The 16,567-nt window shown below is 38.1% G+C and overlaps 1 protein-coding gene across 8 annotated transcripts in view; it reads left to right on the top strand.

Moving 5' to 3' along the window:
* LOC137645738 (muscle calcium channel subunit alpha-1-like) overlaps positions 1 to 16,567 on the top strand; it is a 1,524,573-nt gene that overhangs the window by 1,317,863 nt on the left and 190,143 nt on the right. For all 8 annotated transcript variants that reach the window (XM_068378633.1, XM_068378634.1, XM_068378636.1 and 5 more), the window contains 2 exons: positions 5,524 to 5,644; positions 16,459 to 16,553. In XM_068378633.1, the coding sequence (XP_068234734.1) occupies positions 5,524 to 5,644; positions 16,459 to 16,553 (216 nt within the window). The remainder of the gene's footprint in view (positions 1 to 5,523; positions 5,645 to 16,458; positions 16,554 to 16,567) is intronic.

Genomic DNA, 16,567 nt, shown 5'->3' with positions numbered 1-16,567 from the left:
AGAAGGACACTCCAAAATCAAACCATTGTTCTCTAGTCTTGGGAAGTGCCATAGCCTCTGTACCAGGGTTTCCACTTTTATGGATTAGAGTTCTAGTGCTTGAGGTTACATTCGGCCACACTATTCTATCTTATTTCTCTTCGTCTTGTTTTATTAAAGTTTTTATAGTTATATGGGAGATATTTATTCTAATGTTACTGTTCTTAAAATATTAAATTTTTCTTTTTTCTTTTCTTCACTGGGCTATTTTCCCTGTTGGAGCCCCTGGGCTTATAGCATCCTGCTTTTCCAACTGGGGTTGTAGCTTAGCAAGTAAAGATAATAATAATAGTTTATTTCCCCGTGATAGTCACCGTTTGTATTTTTGGCAGGGAAACAGAGGAAGGAGCCTTTTTAATGAAGTCATCGGTTGCACCAGCTACGACAACCACGAAACGTTCCCCATCTCCTGGTGTCATCTGACGGATATAATGGGTACTGGTATTGGCTGCGTGGTATCCACCCGCTCCCTGATATAACTCATCCTGGCTGTGACTCATGTTTCATCAACATACACTATCTTCCTGTCCTCTCCCCGGTATCTTTGAAGGTTCTGTAGTGCGCTTATCCTGACTCCTGCGGCACACAATGTCACTGAGTGGTCATATACTCGATTCCCATATTATGGAGTAGCTGCCACAGCGAAATCTTTAGGGTACTTTCAGGCTGTGCTTGAGGTGTTGGTGGCGTGATGTACAGTACTTGTGCTTTTTACAGTGAGACACAATCAGATGCACCGTCCTCTCTTTCATCCTCAAGGCACCTGCAAAACGGCGCTAAGGCCTGAATAAATGAAAGGATTTATACATATATATATATATATATATATATATATATATATATATATATGTGTGTGTGTGTGTGTGTGTGTGTGTATACATATATATGTGTGTGTGTGTATACACTAAATAAATATTCATGACTTCAACATATGTGCATCGGTATAACCAAGAGTTTAGCTCTAACGAATGTCCGGTAGAAAGACTCAATTTTTATTTGTAACACATATCGTTACTGTAACCAGTTACCTAATCAAACCAATCTTAAGACAATTGGCGGCTTTCTCTTTGTGAAAAAAAAAGTGGAAAAGTTGCTTTACAAACGCATTTTTTGCAATCGTGCCGACATTTATCTTCCGAGGAGGTCATCGTAATACCAAAGAAAAGTATAACAGTCGGTTAACCAACAATCATAGTGTATATTGTTCTGCAAGCTACTCTGTTATGCATTCAGCCATCTCTCACTCTGATACTTTACAGTACCACTACCACAGAGAGAGAGAGAGAGAGAGAGAGAGAGAGAGAGAGAGAGCGGATCAATGCATAAATAAATCAGTTAACTGACGGGTAACAACCGAGTAGATCCTCAGATATTTACAATGTATATTATTACATAAATAGGTAGAAAAAGTCATTCAAAATTATTTCAAATTTAATCATTTTTCAGAGAGAGAGAGAAAGAGAGAGAGAGAGAGAGTGTGTGTGTGTGTGGGTGCTAGGTGGAGCTTTTTTATGCTGTTTTGTTTGTATCTATTCATGTGTAAACGAGTTTTTACCTCTTGGTACGGGGAAAAATTTCTTTATTTTCTACAAGTGATTTTTGATACTCATACAAAATACACCACTCCGTGTAATACACTATAGCAAAATCTCGTACAGATGCGAGTGTTCGTTATAAAGTTATTGCCCAAAAACTTGCTTGCGCTGTCTTTGAAAATTACTGTAGTCATTATAATTATGTAAAAAACCTGACTTACAATTGTCAAATCAGGTGACAAGATTTTTTAATCATATTTCATAGTATTTTTTCAATGGGAATATATATATATATATATATATATATATATATATATATATATACACACACATATATATATATATATATATATATATATATGTGTGTGTGTGTGTGTGTCTGTGTATATATGTATGTATGTATGTATGTATGTATGTATGTATGTATGTATGTATATATATATATAAATTTCTAAAAAGGGAGACACAAAAGTCCTGAAAAATTATCACCCATGAGATTTACTCTTATTAATATATGAAATATTTACAAAAATCATATTTGGCCGAATAAAAAGATTGCTAGACTTTAATCAATGAAGAAAGCAGGCAGGTTTTAGAAGTAAGTTTTCAACAACTGACCCTATCTTTATAATAAACCAGCTAATGAAAAGATCAAAAGAGTGTGACAAACCACAATGTATGACATATATACTGTAGACTATGAGAAAGCATTGGATTCTGTCAAAACATCAACAGTAATGAAAGTCCTTCAAAAACAACGTATAGATGAATCTTATGTAAGAAAACTTGAAGATATCAATGTGGGTAATACAGAGATCCTAAAACTACCTAAAGATAGTGAGAAAATTCCGATTGAAAAGGGAATCAGACAGAGTGCCTAGAAGAATTATTTAAGAAATAAGATTTGCTGATGACATAGTTCTATTTGGTGTATCATGGACGCAAATGCAAAATATGATAGAAGATTTGAATAGAGAAAGCCAAACTGACCCAACTATTATTAACTTATACATAAGAAACTTGTAGCCTTTCTAAAGTCTTAGAACGTAAGATACTTACAAATAAAAGAGCTATGTAAAGAATAACAATGGTGTTAACACTAAATAGATGGGGGTAGGAGATATAACGAGCCTGATATATAATATATGAACAAAAAGAGTAAAGAATGGGTGCCTAGAGATTGCAAACGAAGCCTGGGAAGGAAGAGAAGACGATAAATTGACTAGCTAAGAAAATTTGTGTTTATAAACTAGCATAGAAAGATCATAAACAGACGAGAGTGGAAAGACATGTCTGAAGCCTGCTGTGGACTTCCAACGGTTGATGATGGCGATGATGTATATATATATGTATATATATATATATATATATATATATATATATATATATATATATACATATATATATATATATATATATATATATATATATATATATATATATATACATAAAGTAGGTTTTGACCAAAGTGAGTGAATGTGTATATATATATATATATATATATATATATATATATATATATATATATATATATATATATATATATATATATATATATATACATATATATATACATATATATATATATATATATATATATACATATATATATATATATATATATATATATATATATATATATATATATATCATTATGGTTAACAAGAGTAGTCAATAATCATATACTAATAATTAACACATGTTGCAAGGTGTGTCATAAACAACTTAATGACGACATTTTGTTGTTTACCTGCTGTTTGTTGTGCACAACTGAATCCTGTGTCAGTCTTTTCCTAGCTTTCACTCTCCTACCAGCGTCGTTAAGACTACAGCATAGAAGCACCTGACAGGTTTAACCCTCAAATGGGCAAAATTTATCGACCTGGCATATCTTGAAGATTCCAATTCCATCAAGAATGGGTGAATACACGATAACTTCGTCGGAAATTTCACATGCATATCTAGTTAAGAGTTTCTTATGGCCTTTGAAACCAATCTTTTTCGATATAATTCAAGTGCTCAGTAATAAATGTTTGTTGTCACAAACATAGCCTGATAATCATGAAAATTTAACCTAGCCTTCACATCCTCTCCAAAGTTGTATTGTACTTGAATGATAAAGCATTTCTCTCATCTTAAAACGGATCTTCGAATTTCCAGCACGTTGTTATAAGAGTAATTAAGTAGCAGGGGGTGTATATTTGAAGTGAAATTTTAGGATACCTTTTTTCAATACCTTCCCTTAGGGCAGCACTTTTGTAGATTTCATGCAACATGCCCAGATTGTCCACGTTTTTAAAGATGTTTATATTTCGAAGCATTCGTCTCTTTCATTGAAAGGTTTAAACAATTGATTTATAATTTGTGAATTATAATGTTTGTAATTAGTAAAGAAACTTTTTATTTCGCAGTTTAATATCAGGCGTATCAATGTGATAAACATAGGTGACATAAGGGTGAATTCTTTACTTGTATTATGCGTACATTTATGAATGATAATTTCATCCAACATTTTCCCCCTATAAAGTAGGTAGCACCAGAAGGGTACTTCCTTTTGGTTTCTCAGTAAGCTTATGTGGTGAAGATGGCATGCCCACTCTCCTTTTTTAAGGATACCACCAGATGCTGGTAATATTATACCCTTGGGTTGACCGTGAGTTATGCACAGTAATAGAAATTGTGAGCCTAGTGCTGCAACATCCAGCTAAGGAGAAACTGCCAAATGTTCGCCATGCATGGTTCTAGAATTCTAAGCTGAAATATTCATGATTTACGCTTCCAACTTTGCTCACAAACTTCAAAACTTTTCAGACAAAATGTTTAGAAAATTATATTTTCTCGCTATTTTCATAATGTATTGTCCTATAAAGTTTAAGGGTAGTTTAGATGTTGCCGCAGTAACAACTGTGAAGAGACATTGCACTAAAAAGCTACTACATTAAGAAAGCAGTTTCTTGTAAGTTAAATCTGAGTGGAATAGTATTATTGTAGTATTTATATCATATACTTTATTTCATGTTTGGTATAGGAAAAAAGTTGAGAACTGCTGAAGCAATGTGGAAAATATTTCATGCATATGAAAGAATGAGGGAGACATAATATTTGTGACGTCATAAAGATACGGTGGCATCTAACTTCGTATTTTTAAAACAGATTAAGAGTTTTATATCGTTTAAGGGAAATGCGAAAGAAACAATACATTCAACAATGGATGTAACATAGTGTTATGAGAGAGCTTTAGATTTAAATTTCATTCTTCAAGAATGGCAAAAGTGCAGTTTCTTTTAGGCTCTGAACAAACACCAATTAACTCAGGTTCCGATGATTCCCAGGGGTGTTTTTGAATTCATGTGAATTCAATCACTTTTTATTTATGATTTTTCTTTTAACACTCGTAGTTTTATGCCTGCAAAGTTTCTTCATATTGTAGCTCAAATAGCTGCTATTCATCGTCGATGGCCGAAGGTTATTGTTACGTAAGTTTATTGGTTTGTTTCTTAGCTTTGAAATTATACAGCCGTTGTAATTATGACTTACTACACTAAGAATGTTCTTATTTTTTTATAGAAAATAACGCTTAAATGTAATATATTTTATGTTTACAAAGTGGCTTTATTCATATTGCATGAACTTGGATATGCATGATTTAAGTATGTGCCTTGCTTGTTTAATAGGTTTCGAAATCCTTTTATTTGCCAGTTATTCTTTATATTTCAGTGAGTATAGACTCTATTCAACCATATTTATTGGTTAATTATTTAGTATTTATTTCATTTATTGAAAAAGCTTCCCAAAACTGTCACTTCTAAAAGAGTAGCATAAAAGTAAAAGGTATAAGATTTTGAACAGGAACACTTTCATGAAATCTATCATTTTGCTGAATTCATCTGAAAAAATACACTTTATGTTGCACCTCGTAGACCTGCTAATGTGATTGCTTTGTCATCAGATCTTAACCGGCGAAGATTGGAATGTTGTGATGTATGACGGCATTAGAGCATATGGTGGAGTTGCGACCCCAGGTATCATAGCCTGCTTCTACTTCATCATCCTCTTCATCTGCGGTAACTGTATCCTTTTTATCGAAAAGTGAACGACATAAGCAAAAATTCCAACTTATTCTGATCGGCTATGATATATATATATATATATATATATATATATATATATATATATATATATATATATATATATATATGTGTGTGTGTGTGTGTGTGTGTGTGTGTGTGTGTGTTTACACATATATATATATATATATATATATATATATATATATATATATATATATATATGTGTGTGTGTGTGTGTGTGTGTGTGTATATATATATATATATATATATATATATATATATATATATATATATTTATATATATATATATATATATGTATATATATGTATATAACTGGTAAGATTTGCGCTTCTGGCAAGCTTCAGTTTAAGGATGAAGAAGATTTCGATTCATCTAACATATTTATTCTACGAAACAACGTTTGGCGATTCCAACCCCATCATCAGGGTTACATAGAACACGAAATTATGTTTACATTACAAATTAAAGCTAATAAAATTTTTGCTTAAAATGCTTGTGGTAACACAAAAAAAATGGTTCAAAGAATAAAAAATAAAAATCCTAGGTGATATATAAAAACATGTGGCTAACTGAGGTCCTTTACAATTATGTTATGAAAAACACATTATCAAAATAGAATGGCAAAAAAAATATACATGAATATATATATATATATATATATATATATATATATATATATATATATATATATATATATATATATATATATATATGAAGGTCGAACTTACTGTTAAGAGATGTGGCTGTAATATAGGAAAAATAATTTCAAAGAAAATGCTGTAAGTACTTGAAGGAACGAAGCAAAATACATCAACAAGGGATGATAGGTAATAACAATTAGGCAATATGTAATGGTGTGGAGGTGGTTTGATTATTTAGGGAAGGTGATAGTTTCTTGATGTAAAGAGATTCTAGGAGAAGGAGCAAAAGGCATTTGGATGTTTGGGAAAGATTTTAGAAATGGGTGTATTGGATGTGAGTTTTACATGAGTTTGAGTGATTTCCTATGGATGAAAATTCTTTTGATTTTAAAATAGAGCCAGTGCGATGACTGACACCCCTATGGGAATCGAAAAGTTTGCCAATATTTAAAGTTTTTTTTAATATAAACTTAAAATCGACCTATGGATACAGAGTGGTGACGGCTGTGGTGAGCTCGTTTCTGAAAAAAAGCATGTTTTACATATGGCAATGATACATACCCTAGTTTTTTGGGAGCCTCGGGACATTTAAATCTAGGCTGAAAAATGTCATTAAGAAACTTATTAACAATTTTGTCAAAAAGGTGTGAAGAATAACAATTGTATGTAAAACAGGTCTTTAAAAATAAAAACTCTTCAAGGAACTTATGCCGGTTTGAACTTATGGAATATGCTGTATGGAAAAGGGTTTGAATGAAGTTAGTCTTGAATGATTTCGAACAACTGCCAAGAAATTAAGACCCAAACCAGTGTACAGTATGTCTCTTTTCTAGAAATACCTGTAAGAAATTACCTATTTGAGCGTGTAAACGGATTTTGAGCGAAGGGAAAAATCTATTTTTGGGTGAGATAGCCATGTCGTCCTGATGGAAGTTCCATAAAGTAGCTTCCTAAGGGATATATGTACTACAGTGATATTCCCAGAGAATTTTACCTTTAGGTATCCAGAATTCTAACTCCTGGCACGAATATCCTTACATTTTCTCTCAAGGATATCGCATAATATCAGGGACGTATTCTTGACACGCCTCATAGCAATCTGCACCCCTAATAGCGTTTACGCTTCGAGGAGGTGTGGCAAAATAAAAGGGAGCCGTATCAAGGCTACCCCGTTCTCGTACTACTATTGAGTATGATAACAGCGCCATTCCCACGATGGCGGATATTCCTTGTAGCATTGAGCATGGTGTTACAGATACAGTACCACGGGGGGGGGGGAATACTGTGAAGATCTTTTCTTTTTAGAAGAGATGGGTGGACATATCAGGACGACATGGCTATCTCATCCAAAAATAGATTTTTCGCTTCGCTCAAAATCCGTTTTTTGGGCTCAAGCCATGTCGTGCTGATGGAAGCATACCAGAGCATTAGTGTATCTGTGGATTTTCATCAGTGCCTTAACCTTATAGCAACCTTTTCTATGGTCATGGGGACCAATTGAGACAAGTGACGTCACCGTTATTCGTCACCATCACTAATCATAAACAATGTTAGTGCTTCCTGCCTCCTACAGGGAAGTCATCTAGACAGTAGAAAAGGGGTCTCGAGGTTAACATATATTGTATGACCAAACAGTATATACACTGAATAAACAAATAGTCTCATAGTTGTATATTTTGCTAAAATAACATCAGTGTCTCTTATCTCTATTATTTGATGCATACAAATAAGTATGGTAAGTTGAAGAACTCTGGCATGTATACATACAATTGTCTGGCGAAAGTGGACGCACTACATTCTAATAGACATTTATTCCTAATAAATGACTAAAAGAGATGTTTAGTAAAACGAATGTAGTATGACAATGGGATTATACCTGTAACGAGTACAGAGACTATATTTCTTTCTTGAAGGAAGAAATGATGAGTGCCACTCTCAGACTGAAGTAAAATTATAAAACAATTTCTCTTCATAACTCCTGTACTGGTTACTTCTATCTGCACTGTGTACTTCGTACACCGGCACTAGTGCTATCTGTATAATTCCACACCTGGGATTTTGAACAGAGCTAGTGTTATCATGGTAACACTTAATCAAAAGAAGTCACACCTAGGAAGGATGACCTCTTCTCCCTTTAATTGACAGTCCCAGTCAATTAGCTGTTCATCGTAGAATTTAGACGGCAGGTTAAATATTCTACCTGGCGTCACCACATATTGCTTCAGATCATGGACTTGTCTAGCATAATGTTTGTTGAACACTCTGGATGATTCTCATCCGTTACATGTGCAAGGACATATGAGGTCCCAAACTATTAACTGTTTACCACAGTAATTAGGGGGCAGGTTTTAATACACTACCTGCCGCCACTACGAAGTGTTTCAGTTCATGCACTTGTTTTGCATAGTGTTTGTAAAACACTCTGGATGATTTCCATCCAGTGTATGAACGAAGGCGCTCAAAGTCCATATACTGAAAGAAGTTCAGTGATGAAGCAATCTTTCTCGGATCATGACCTGCGGGAGTACTGTCCGGATCCGCTCTACGAATAAAGTAGGTGAGCTTCGCCCTTAGTTGTTTTAGGGATAAATTTGATCCAGAAGTTTCTCCTTTAAAGAGCTGTCCTCCTCTGAAGTCTGAAGTTCTACGAAGATAGACCTTTAGACACTCTGCAGGACATAGAGAGACATCTTCCTTCAGAGGGCAGATTCTCCAGGGACCCCACCTCATAGTGGGTAGCTCATTTTTAGCGAGAAAGGATGGATTAGGAAAGAGATTCAGCTCTCCCACTTCCGTGAACTGAATGTGACCCTCATCTCTGGATAGGGCCACTATTTCACTAACTCTAGCCCCAGAGGCTATAGCAAACAGAAAAATAACCTTTTGGGTTAGATCCTTAAGAGAACAATCTTCATTGTTCACAGATGAGGCATAATGTAAGACCTTGTCCAAAGACCAAGAGATGGGCTTTGGTGGTACTGCGGGCCTAAACCTAGCACATGCCTTCGGAATCTTATTAAAGATTTCATTCGCCAGATCCACTTGAAAGGCATATAGGAGAGGCTTAGTCAAGGCTGACTTGCACGTATTTATCGTATTGGCCGCCAGACCTTGGCTATGAGGGTGGACAAAGGACAGACAGAAGTTCATTGAAATTTCTTTCGGTCCTTTTGCTTTGACAAACGCAACCCACTTTTTCCAGGAAGACTCCTATTGTCTTCTAGTTGACTTGGCCTTGTATTCTTCTAAGAATTCTATATTGCCTTCTGAGATCCCAAACCTTTTTCTAACCGCTAGAGCGAGAAAATCATGAAATGAAGGGTTTGGGTTCTCTGTGATAAAACGAAGGCAGTTAATTTCTGAACCTTCGGAAATATACCTAGGATCAGAGCTAGGACCAGCCTCATCTAGTCTATCAGCCCCACTAGAGGATCCTCGTATGGGGCTATATAGCGAGGCAGTTTCTTGAAGGCGCTCGTGATGAAGAGGTCGAATTGTTCCCATCTGGGAGGGAATATGTCTGCGTCCATGGACCATTCCAACTCTATCGGCTTGGATCGAAATAGAGTATCCACCGTCACATTGTGGATCAGTTGTAAATGAACTGCTGGTAGGTGCCATCCCTTTAAGAGAGGGATGGGTAACTTCACCAAGACTGTATGAGACGTTGGAATGTGACGTCTTATTATCGCTTCGGTGTCCCAGATCAGTCGTAGGGAGTCTGATCTGTGTGGGGGGGGGGCCTCCCAACTCATGAAAGGACCAGCAGAGTCTTGGGACTTTCGTGCTTTAATTTTTGTTAGAGAAGCGATTAAAGAGGGACCGATCTCAGTCTTTTTTTAACTCTCCAAGTGTTTGATGCGTGTTTTCTCCAGGCTCTTAACGCATCTTTCGGGTGTGCCCTTAGCACAAGGTCTGTCACTATTGCGAACTAGGGAAAGTTTAGCGCTTTTCCCTGTTGGCATTATGGAAATCTGACTGATTACCTGAGTCTCTTGAAAGACCTCACGAGCTCCTTTTATATTCCCAAGGGAAAGGAGAGTTGATGTGACTCAGGGCTTCGATGGTTTTTTAACCATCGAAACCCCTGAGCTGGAGAAAGTCAAGACTTCTAGAAGCTTATCTTGCATCCGTGATCTCCCGGGAACCGGGTCATCTCTTTGAATGCACATTGGCCATACACTTCGGGTGCTGCCCACACCAGCCTCTCGATCAGGTATATTAATACCTGAACTATTTCTAGGCTTGACTTTGACGTGACTAAGTTCGTCAATCCTATGAAGATACTTAGGACTGTGAGTCCGACACGTATCTTTCCTAGGATGAATGTTACTCTCTGTAACATGAATTCTAGATAGGAGGAAGGGGGGTGGTTGACTGGAAGGTTCCGAAGGACACCTTTCAGGTCTGACAAGACTACAAACACCCCTAATTGGAACAAGGTCCATATGTTCAGAAGGATTAACATCCAGAACTTGCTGTTTTTTATGAACTTGTTGAGTGGCGACAAGTTCAGAATGACTCAGAGATTTCTTGAGTCCTTCTCGTGAACACAAAACAGCCTTCCCTGGAACTCGATGAGCTATAGTTTTCTTACCACCTGTACGCTCTATAGCTCTCAGGTATACTCCTCCAGGAGGGTTTTGAACTGTAGGAGAAGGTAAGGAAACGATGGTAGGGACATTTCTGTTTCCCATCAATGGCTCATCTTGAATAGGCTTTGGACCGAAGGGTCGAAGGTCCTGCGATCCTGAGGGAATGTTCCTCCTAGCCGAAGCGTCTTTATGCTTCGAATAGTCAGTAGGCTTTGACTTTTGACCATCTGCCTGTAGCATCGTGGTCACTGGAATAGTGGGATGTTGTTGAGCAGCCCGGATATTTCCAGCATTTTCGATCTTCTTTTTATGTTGGGGACCCACAACCACGGAAGATTTTCTCTTTGAAGGAATGCCCCATTTTTGGAGAAGACTTATGTTCTCTATGGTGGCGTTCTTAATTACTTCCTTAATGACCTCGTGTGGGAAGAGGTCTTTACCCCAGATGTTGGAAGATATTAGCTTCCTTGTTTCGTGTTTCACTGTTGCAGCAGCGAACACAAACTCTCTACGTGCTCTCCTAGCCTTCGTAAAGGCGTAAAGGTCCTTCACCAAGGTAGCCATATGCATTTTGGCTATGACCATGATCATGTCTGGGGTATTTTCGTAGGTTGAACACAACTCTATGTAGTTTTGTAGAGAAAGGGATGTCGCAAGTCTCTCCTTTGACTCATGTTCATTATACAAGAGCAACTCAGACAATTTAGCTAGACATACCTTGAATTGTCGACTTGCGACATCCTTGTCTAATTTTCCTACTGAAAATGTCAAATGGACTTCCTTCCAATCCTTTTCCTGTCCGCGAAAAGCTGGTGATAAAGGCTTGCACTCATCGAGTGTGGGACATGGCTTACCTGCCTCTACCGCTTTGGCAACAGAAGTAAATGCCTTCCCCATAAAGGGGAATGAGAGTGAAATAGGAGCAAGAAAGGAAGGGTATCTGTTATTCAGTGAGAATACCTTCGACTCTGAATAACCCGCCTTTTTTAGACTACCTGAAAGGATAGTCTGTGCCTTATAATGTTCGAGAATCATGTTCCTTTTCTTGACTTTGGTTCGTACTTCAGTCGAACCCAACAATTAGGGAAAGCATCAAAGCTTAGCCAAAATTGAATTTTGTCCAAAGGAATAGCACTTATTTTCTCTGAGATGTAGAGATTGCCATTTGAAATCGGCATCTGCACCGCAAACCTCCAGGGATTGGTTATGGAGCATGTTGGTAGGTCTTGATTCATGGGTCGTTTGACTGACCACTGGGAAGCGACAAGAGAAGCTTTACGAGGCTCTATCTTGCGTTTTAGTTCCTACTTTTTGTTTTGTTTACGAAAGCTCTCTATTTGATTCTTCAGCTGGATACATAATTGTACCACATTATCCAATAGAGGGGTAGAAGACGAAGATGCCGACATCTATGGCTCTATAGCCGGCATAGGCGGAGGAAATTCCGACACAACATTTTTCTCTTCTACCCTGGGGCACTTCTTGCCCTCAATCCCAAAGGTTTTCTGGCCGTCAGGGGATGTAGTTGGCTCCTGAGGCACTACTATTTCCTCACTTGCTTCCGGAAATAGTACCTTACGCATCCTATCATTAGGTAGGAAAGGTTCCGGAGAGATCTTTTGAAAGCCTCTCACCCAGTTGCGTAATTTATATTGAGCTGTATCCCTAGTCTCCGTAGACTTGGGATTTTCAAAACCTTCAGACATTAATGTCCGACTTATATTGCAAACCTGTGGGTTCCAATAATGTAGGGATCCGGAAATAATATTGCAGGGGCATGAAACCTGCAAGTATTATGACCGTAAAAATACTTACTCTTGGCCTTGCAGAGGACTGCAGCACAAGGTATCTGGTGTTCCTCCTGTAAAGAAAGGAAAACCAAAGGAGTATACAATGGATTATCTCCTTGACAATCAACATGCAAATGTCCTTTACAATAGATTAGCTTAGGATAGTAAGCTATAAAGGGATAGTAGGAGATACATACTTGTGTACCCCTGTGAGCAAATGCTGTTACCTCCTCTCAGTATTAACTACATGGAGATTTCTCTAGTGAGTAACTCCAAGTAGAAGGGCTCTTACCCCTAGGGGTAGAGAAGTATCAAATCACTGTCCCAAAATAATGTTAATACTGTGGGGTCAGGATGACTGATTCTCGATCAGAATATTGAAGAAAACTATTCATTCAATATATGAACGGTACCAGCAGAATGCTCGTACAAGGGTACCCAAGGTATGTCAGAAATACTACTGTATCATGGTACTGTAGTTTTCTAATTGCAGTAAGTCTATATTGCAATTTACTGGCTACTGTACATCATGTATTGTAGTCTAGTCATTATGCTGCCTTCATAGTAGCATATGACAGTACGGTCCATCTAGCATGAAGCCAGCTGGACTAGGAAAATAAAGACATATATTTGTATATCCCACTCAGCCTATTTGCTGGAGTCTTCCTACTATATTAAAATATAGAGTTTCCTGATCAGGGAGACTCAAGAATAAAGGCTCTACCCTTTAAGGGTTAGGAGTGTATTACTCTTGCCTTGAAGTGTTTAATATTGTAGGGTAATCCTAATACTGATTCTAATCAGGATATTGAAGAAATCATATTCATTCAATATAGGATTGGGCTCAGCAAATGCCTGTGTTGGATATCCAAAATATATTGGAAATAACTACTAGTATAAAATATATAGTAGTTTTCTATCTGCAGTATAATCTATACTGCAGATATACTGGCTACCTGTATAACATATACAGTAGCTCAGCCGGCATGTTGCCGGCATAGCTAGGTCTTGCTGGCATACCCGGCATGCTAGCTAGAGAGAGAGAGAAAGAGAGATAGCATGGAAAAAAGGCTACTCCTTACTGTGAATGTATACAGTAATTAAGGATGTAAAAGTCTAATTTGACTGCCTTTCTCCAGAAAGAAGGTTCGAAAAGAAGGAGAGAATGTACCATTTAGGCTTCCATGCAGCTTCAGTACTATTGCCGGAAGGTACCGCCGATACGCTGCCGGCCGGCAAGCCTCCAGCAGTACCAGTACAATCGGCAAGCCTCCAGCAGTACCAGTACAATCGGCAAGCCTCCAGCAGTACCAGTACAATCGGCGTGCTGCCAACTGAGTCAGCACTATCTTTGCCGGCCTGGCCGGCAGTACCCCGGCAACAGAACCTGTAGCAGCAGTCCAAGGGAGGACTGAAGAACCTTGGGGACAGAAGGGACTTCCCACTCACGGCCATCATGGCCGCCGGCAGCTGCCAGCTACCGGCAGCCATCTTGGCCACTGAGCCGGCAGTTGCCGACAGTCTCCAGTTGTCAGCAGTCATCTTGGCTGCCGGCAGTCATCAGCTAACGGCAGGGACCATAGCAGCCGGCAGATGATGTGGTTGGCGGCAGTATGCCCTGCCGTCAGCCAAAGTCATGGCTAGAGAGGGAGTCTGGCGGGCTCCGGCAACCTACCGGCAATGGTAAGGTTGCAAGATGCCGGCCTAAAGAAAGACAATGGCTCAGCCATCAAAAGTGGAGAGAGGGGTAGGGAACAGGGTCCTGTAACGAGTGTGAAAGGAACTGGCAAAATTGTCAGTCCTACCACCTGTTAAAAGAAACTCTGTTTCAGTATCCGCAGAATCCCAGGTGACAGGAGAGACTCAGTTCTCCATCCCAGAGATTGCCGATACAGTTAAGGGGATGGCAGCACTGCCGCCTCCTCTCAACAAAGAAGAAACAGAGTTCCAGTGCCACGTTATTCTAGGCTAAAGAATATCACTCTTCAGCCCAGAGTACTGTGGCACAGGACTAGTCTTTTAGTCGCGAGGAGAAGATGGTATCCTACCATAACTTCAAGTGCGGCTAATGAGGGCTAATCTCCATTGCCAGCCACCTAGCCGGCAGGGGAATGATTGTATCCTACAACCCATTCGCCCTGCCGGCAGGTCGCCGACATAAGACTAAATTCTCTGAGATTCTGACTAAATCCCAAAACCTGCTGGTATACCACAACCAACGGTTAAGGGAAGAGGCAGGACAAACCCTAAGTTAGCCATGTCTGAATAAAATTCAAGGCATGGCTATTAGGGTTGTAGCCTGAGGCTACACTCAGAGGGAAAGTGATTACCCTTAAATCTCCGAAGAGACGTGTAATGTTTCATAACATTCTAGGAGGTATCAGTCACCACTAAATAAAAACAATACATGAGGGTAACCAGGGAATGTCTGAACGTATAGTAAAATGTCTAGGTTAGGTTACCTAGGCTAGACGAGAACTCGGTTACCTAAATCACATTATCAAATCTTTACAAGAATAATTGCCTAAATAGCTAAATAATTAAAATAAGTAAATAAGGCTATTTAAAACTGGAAGTTATTCTGCTATCTAAATAACACATGCCTAACGAACGACGGCGCCCATGGCGCCTCCAGTAACTGGCCTAGCTCTTAGGCACAATAAAATACTCTAATTTCATTGTGAAACAGGAGCTAAAATATACTCATAGTAAAGACCTGATACTCAACTTTCCAGAGGCGGAAGAAAATGGAGAAAGTATAATTATAATCCTGTAAAACGATCGAAAAGTTAGATCACCAGGGAAAACCAACGAGCGAAATCGCTACAAAAAAGGAATGTCCGCCATCGTGGGAATGGCACTGTTATCATACTCAATAGTAGTACGAGAACGGGGTAGCCTTAATACGGCTCCCTTTTATTTTGCCACACCTCCTCAAAACGTAAACGCTATTAGGGGTGCAGATTGCTATAAGGCGTGTCAAGAATACGTCCCTGATATTATGCGATATCCTTGAGAGAAAATTTAAGGATATTCGTGCCAGGAGTTAGAATTCTGGATACCTAAAGGTAAAATTCTCTGGGAATATCACTGTAGTACATATATCAATTAGGAAGCTACTTTAAGGAACTTCCATCAGCACGACATGGCTTGAGCCCAAAAATGTTTATGTCAAGGAATGGCAGCTGGTTATCTTTTTTCTATTTCCATGGTAAACCCAATGTTTGGGTGAATTCTATTTATATTTCTAAAAACTTGTCAGCATGGGATTTTTCTCTAAATAGGTTATCTTCCTGAATTCTCAGCTTTCTTCCTCACCTGCCTGTGATTATGGTTGTTATAGCAATGCATAATAGAATTCTTGTGTTACTCTCTTAATGAATGATGTCTTTATGCTGGTTTCTACCTAAATATATGACTTCTCTGTCTCTCCTAGACAACGTAGGATTTATTTAAATTAAAAGGCAGAGAAGTCCATTAAATAGTTAGACAACTATTAACAGCCGTAAAGAGTACACTTTAGAGTGCTAAGCATAATTTAAAATGATATTTTACTGAAAACTGCAAGTCATACCTGGTGCCATAATATGAAAGAGACAGTACAGTGTATAGTCAAAAGTACCTATATACTTATGATGGGAATTTATAGTCAGCATACAATATGAACTAGAAAAGCTAAAGATGCAGCATTAATGATTTTATAATATGGGTTACTATACTTGTTCTTCACTTGTGGAAAATTCCCCATCCTTAACTGAACTATCAGATATCCTGCTGAATGTCTTCTTGGCTATCGCTGTCGACAACCTTGCCGATGCTGATGCGCTGGGTGATGCTGAAGAAGGAAAAGAAGGAGAAGAGGTAAAAAGTCTCGA

This window comes from Palaemon carinicauda, chromosome 8 (genome assembly GCF_036898095.1).
Source record: "Palaemon carinicauda isolate YSFRI2023 chromosome 8, ASM3689809v2, whole genome shotgun sequence".
In the NCBI taxonomy this organism is placed as follows: Eukaryota; Metazoa; Arthropoda; class Malacostraca; order Decapoda; family Palaemonidae; genus Palaemon; species Palaemon carinicauda.
Note: the sequence above shows the minus strand (reverse complement) of the source record. Positions and strands in the feature narration are given on the sequence as shown.